This window comes from Frankliniella occidentalis, unplaced genomic scaffold (assembly GCF_000697945.3).
Source record: "Frankliniella occidentalis isolate FOCC.00 unplaced genomic scaffold, Focc_3.1 Scaffold49, whole genome shotgun sequence".
Classification (NCBI taxonomy): domain Eukaryota; kingdom Metazoa; phylum Arthropoda; class Insecta; order Thysanoptera; family Thripidae; genus Frankliniella; species Frankliniella occidentalis.
The window spans coordinates 1742627-1748409 of NW_026267179.1; the positions used below are offsets into that span (position 1 = coordinate 1742627).

Consider the following 5783-nt stretch of genomic DNA (forward strand, 5'->3'; position numbering starts at 1 on the left):
GAGGACGGGGCGCTGAGGGGGCAGGGGGGCCGCGCGCCGTGGTGGGTGGCGGCGGGGCGCGCACCGGAAGGGACCGTCCTTGAAGGAGCTGAGGAGGAGAACCTGGTGGGAATGTGCTACCTCGGCGCGCCACGACACCACAGCTGGGAGAGGTAAGGCGGGGAGGGGTGTTCTACAGGCCGCTGTATTCCATGTTCAACTAGTCCCAACAAGAGTTACAACGAAAGTTTACGAGTAAAAAGACGATGGAAAGGGCGAATTTACACACAACATGTACTACTTTGTGCGTAGCTACGTACAATTGCCAACTTACATAACCTTCGTACAGAATTTGTACGTTAATATGAACAATATATGTACTGTACCTAAGCATAATATCGTTCAAAATTGTGCGTACGTTACGTATGTACATAGTTGTACATAAGCTACGTATGAAATAGTACATAGCAACTCTGTGTGCAGATTGCCAGCCCTTGCCAGCCCGTGGGCGGAAACGGCAGACATTTAAAATACACGAACACCTTGACAAACACAATCCTCCAGTTGGAACTAATAAATTAGGCTGGTCTTATTTGGGGTTGGTTCAGATAATGTGCATTGAACAAGAAAGCAGCAGAACTTGAAATTTCTCATCACGAAAGGTACAATATTTTAGAAAACCCTGCTTGGTCTTACGTACGACGAGTATCGTGCTTTACGTACGGACCAGACGAGAAGGAACGTGTGTGATAAAAGGGAGAAGGAGGGAGGGAGGGAGGGAGGGAGAGAGAGAGAGAGAGAGAGAGAGAGAGAGAGAGAGAGAGCACGCGCTCCACGCCGCCCGTGAGGGTGGGGGCCGGAAGGAGACTTCGAGCGCGCTCGGCTCCGGTCGGAAATGTGCCGAAGCTGGCCGGAGCCGCAGCGGCGGCCGAGCGCTGCCCGACCCGACCGACCTCCTGACAGTTCAGTTCTCCACGAGCCGTGGTTCAGTCGAGACGTGCCGCGGGACGCTCTTGCCCCACTCGCCCGGCTGCACAGTCCCGTAGCGCTCGCTGGCGCCGCGTCAGAGAGAGACAGAGCGAGTGTGCTTTACACGTTCAGCGCGCGCGCTCGCCCCCTCCAACAAGGATTACCGCGTGGTGGATACATGGATTATATCACGTGACGTGTTGTGATTTCGATTGAAAATTGTGTGCTCGTGTGTTGTTTTTACGTAAACCTTGGTGAATGGATAATGCACCACGCCGCTACGACAACTCTGTGTGTGTGAGAAGTGATACAGTGCATTTTATTTTTTCTGACAAAATTGAAAAGAAAATTATCGCTGGCCAGATTGGCGATAAGTGAGCCTTTGTGCAGTTCTGTTTTTCGTTGGTTTTTCGTTTTGTCGATGTGTGAACACCTGGTCCGGTAGCGAGCCCCACGATGGCTGGCTCCGCCGTTGGCTGCGCCGGCCTGCTCCTGCTGGCGCTCTCGCTGGCGGGGGCGTCCAGCTGCCCCTCGCCGTGCCAATGCAAGTGGAAGGGCGGCAAGCAGGCCGTCGAGTGCGTGGACCAGGCCCTCATCACGGTGCCGACCGGCGTCGACCCGGAGACGCAGGTCCTCGACATGTCCGGCAACCGGCTGCAGGAGCTGCCCAAGGAGATGTTCGTGCGAAACCTGCTGCTCAACCTGCAGCGCGTCTACCTGCGCAGCTGCCGCATCGGCCAGATCGACGACCAGGCCTTCAAGGGCCTCACCAACCTGGTCGAGCTGGACCTGAGCGAAAACCTGCTCACGTCCGTGCCCTCGGCCACTTTCAACGACATGCCCTTCCTACGCGACCTGTCGCTGGCTAAGAACCCCATCCAGAAGCTGGAGAGCGGCGCCTTCCGGACGGTGCCGGGGCTGGTCAAGCTCGACCTGTCCCACTGCGAGCTCCAGTACATCGCGCCCAAGGCCTTCGAGGGCGTCGAGCTCATGGAGTCCCTGCGCCTCAACGGCAACCGCCTGTCCGTGCTGCAGCCGCACACGGTGGAGCGGCTGCAGCGGCTGCACGGCGTGGAGCTGCACGACAACCCGTGGCACTGTGACTGCCACCTGCGCGCCGCCAAGCTGTGGCTCACCAGCAACAACATCCCGTACCCGGTGGCGCCCGTGTGCAGCGGCGGCCCGCATCGCGTCCAGCACCGCACCTTCGCCGAGCTGCACGTCGACGACTTCGCGTGCAAACCCGAGATCCTCCCGGTCAGCCGCTACGTCGAGGCCACGACCGGCGAGAACGCGACCGTGCTCTGCCGCGTGGGGGGCGTCCCCCAGGCCGACATCCACTGGTACTGGAACGGGCGGCTGCTGCTCAACAACTCGGTCTTCAGCCCGTTCCAGCGCGTCTACGTGTTTGAGGAGGGCACGTTCGAGAAGACGTCCGCCCTGGTGCTGACCAACGCACAGGATACGGACCAGACGGAGTTTTACTGCGTGGCGGAGAACCGGGCCGGAAGTGCCGAGGCCAACTTCACGCTCCACGTGTCGATGCGCCTGGCTGGCATCTCCACGCTGGGCTCGGGGCAGATCTTCGGCCTGAGCGCGGCGCTGATTGTCCTGGTGCTCGTCATCCTGCTCGTCATCCTGGTGCTGCTGGTGCGGCTCCGAAAGCCACCCGCGTGCGAGACCAAGTCGCCCGGACAGCTCGAGGTGGTGGCCACGATGAACGGCAACACCGTCACCACCAACTGCAAGGCAGCCCCCGTGACGGACTCATCCTCCGAGCGCACCACCGTCACCTCGGACTCGATCATGTCCAACAACCCGATCCAAAAGCCCCCGCGGCGGGCTGAGATCTCGTATACGACGAGTCACTACAACGGGCACGGCAGCGTCCTGAGCGCCACGCACTTTTCGCCGCCCACCTCCAACCCGGACCTCATCAACGACACGAGGCTCAACCCGCCGCCGCCAGCGCCCATGTCCAATGGCCACGTGCAAGGTCTCGGACACGCCAACCCTGGGGGTCCCGGCCTACTGGGCCCCGGTATCGGCGCCGTGCTCAGGCCGGGCAGCGGCGAGTACAGCCGTGCAGGCGGCTGTGACTCCCTGTATCCCTCCGGCATCTGGGACACCCAGTCCCCGGAGCACTACATCAGGAGGACCACCAGCTCAACAGCGACTGGATTACACTACGACGCCTCCGACAAAACCCCCATCATCGGGGACGGCACCAGCATGGGGGGCGAGTCGGAGGACGACCTGGAGTACCGCAGTCGGACGCTGCCCAGACCGCACATCGGTCACCCTGGCCACCCGGGCCACCCGGCCCTGCCCGGCCACCCCCCTCCCCACGAAGACTACCCCCCGGACTACGGGCTGCCTATCCCCCAGGCTGAGGGTGCCCAGAGCCCCTCCGCCACCTCACCGACTGGCGCCCACCCCAACGTCCTCCCCAATGCTAAAACCTTACGTGTGTGGCAACGAGGAGTGCCAGTGTTACCCCCAGTGACTGCCCTCAAGCGAGTGTTATCAAGCAATAGAAACTCTCCAGATGAAGGATACCAGGAAGGCTGCGGTACGGACGTCTAAGACGTGGCAAAAGGTAAAAGAAACGACGAAAGCTCCTTGCTAAGTGCTGTGTTTTGTGTCCAGTCTTTCCTTAACCTATTTCAGTATTGATCGAGTTCGGTCCTGATATTACAGAAGCTCAATGGCTTGCCAAATTTGTTAAGACTTTCCCAACCCCGCGCGACTCAATGAAATATGCGCCCAGGGCTCTCTGTTAAAGTAATGACTGGTGCAACTGAACTGATATACGATAACTTGGCCTAGAGCTTTTTTTAGTTTTCCCCTCCTAAATATACCTTTGTGACGGCTACAAAGGAGCTCACTGTGATATAGCACGTGGAAATGTTGAGAAATCATTTCTTGGGTTGACTTGTTTTGTAAGTAGTAGGACGGATAAGGGAGAATTGTTGTCTGAAGCAGACTTGTAAACCCGGCTTAAGTTATGCCAATAAAGTTACAAACTTTCATCTGATCTCGTGATCACGTGGCAACCAAAGCTCTCTTCTAAAATATAGCTATACCCAGGTGTCCAAAAGCACATTTATCATATCTGAATCCAGCAAAAATTGCTTAAACTTAATGTACTGTATGTATAAAGAAAATGCATAATACGTTTACCCCCCAGTAGACTCACAGTAACAGTGAATTCTATCTAGTCTCAGTTGTTGACTGAAGAGAAAAGTTGAGAGGTCAACTTCATAGATTTTCGAGAGAAGGCGAACTTTGTCTTTTTGGGCCCCCTGAATGTCTATTTGACTTAACAAGCAGGCACAGGGTGTGAATTACAGATTTTCTCGCTCAGGCTCTCGTGCTTGCATCTTAGTCAATCACGTGTCAACAGGGAAGTTTTACAAAATCATAACGATGTAACTGCTTACTATGGGACTTTCTGCTGTGTTTACAAGCCTGGAGATGATGTACTGAAATTCCTACATAGATCACTATAAAACAAAACATATCGTACCTCTATTTGTTGTAATATAGAGGGAATGAATGAAAAATCGAAAAGGAGACATTGCCTTGGATACAATTATTTGAGACTGAGAAAGAGTGTACAGAAGTACTTAAATGTTCTGAGGTAGATAAATGTGTTCAACTTCTCATTGCCGTTGTGACTTGTGTGATAATAGACTACTGGGCGTGTTGTCAGCCATGTGTAGGTGTATTTTGACTTGTAAAAAAAATTAAGTGTGCCCCTAAGTTAATGGCAGTGTCTCGCATGGGATTCATTATGCATTACAGACTAAAACCCCTCACCCTTTTATTATTTGAGTTTTGTCTTTTAGTTTTATTTTACTTGCTTTTCTGTAGAGTAGTCAATAGAAGCACTATTCTTTATTTGCAGTTTAGAATGCAGTTTGTCTGAAATCGCCGGTAGCAGCGTTTTATCTATATTTTTGGCTAGTGTTAATTACATCAAAGCAGAGGCCATTCTGTGTCGAGCAAACACGGGCTATCTTAATCCCTTCCATATCAAGTGCATTGAATTGCCATGCGTGATACTCGCGCCATGCCTTGTACTGTACGTATCACATTGTCGTGTACATTGACCCGTAAAGAGAAACATGATGTTTCTAAAATTTGGATCTCGATGTGTAAAAGAAGCAAGAGGGCCAGAATTGCATAAGTATAAAGTGCTACGCTGTCAGTTAAAGAGCAAATTCATTCAACCGGTAACTTTAGATCCAAATCGTGCAGTACATTAATTCCATCTTGTGGCTATAGGTCATTAATTTACCAGCTGAAAACCAAAGGTTAGTCAGTAATGTAGTCTTAAAAATTATATTATGAACACGATTAATTTGATGTACATTGTGCAAATTAAGTCTTCTTCCTTCTTTTCTTACTTTTCTATTTTTATATCTATATACATAATATACGAAGAAAATCTTTAATATCTATACATAAATATATTTTTGTTGTACATTTTTGTTGTTGATTTTTAATTAAAGCCCAAAGTGAAACTATATTTTGTTCTGTTGTCCTGTTTTGATTTCAACCACTTCCCTGATTCCCCTTTAAAGATGAGTAAGCATACAAAATTTCTACCGCAAACAAGCTTTTTTATATTTTTCTCACTATTGTGTAAATCTTCAGACATCATAAGAATTTTTCGTTTAAAGTACAAACTTTGCATGGCTACTCAAATATTTTCGAAAAGAAGAAGAGTCACCACAATATCTTTCGAACAGCAAACCGATCAACAGACAGTGCATTGAAAAAACCCTGATGGAGAAGATGAACCAGCAACTGTACATAGCACTCTTTTA

General features: G+C 51.5%; 1 protein-coding gene across 1 annotated transcript; it reads left to right on the top strand.

Moving 5' to 3' along the window:
- The first annotated feature begins 951 nt into the window (after positions 1 to 951).
- Positions 952 to 5482, top strand: LOC113209578 (uncharacterized). The gene has a single exon (XM_026427178.2). The coding sequence runs from the start codon at positions 1405 to 1407 to the stop codon at positions 3532 to 3534; it is 2130 nt and encodes a 709-aa protein (XP_026282963.1). The 5' UTR covers positions 952 to 1404; the 3' UTR covers positions 3535 to 5482.
- The last annotated feature ends 301 nt before the right edge of the window (positions 5483 to 5783 follow it).

Excerpts from the sequence above, each read along its gene's own strand:
- LOC113209578 (XM_026427178.2), top strand. The coding sequence starts at position 1,405 with ATGGCTGGCTCCGCCGTTGGCTGCGCCGGCCTGCTCCTGCTGGCGCTC.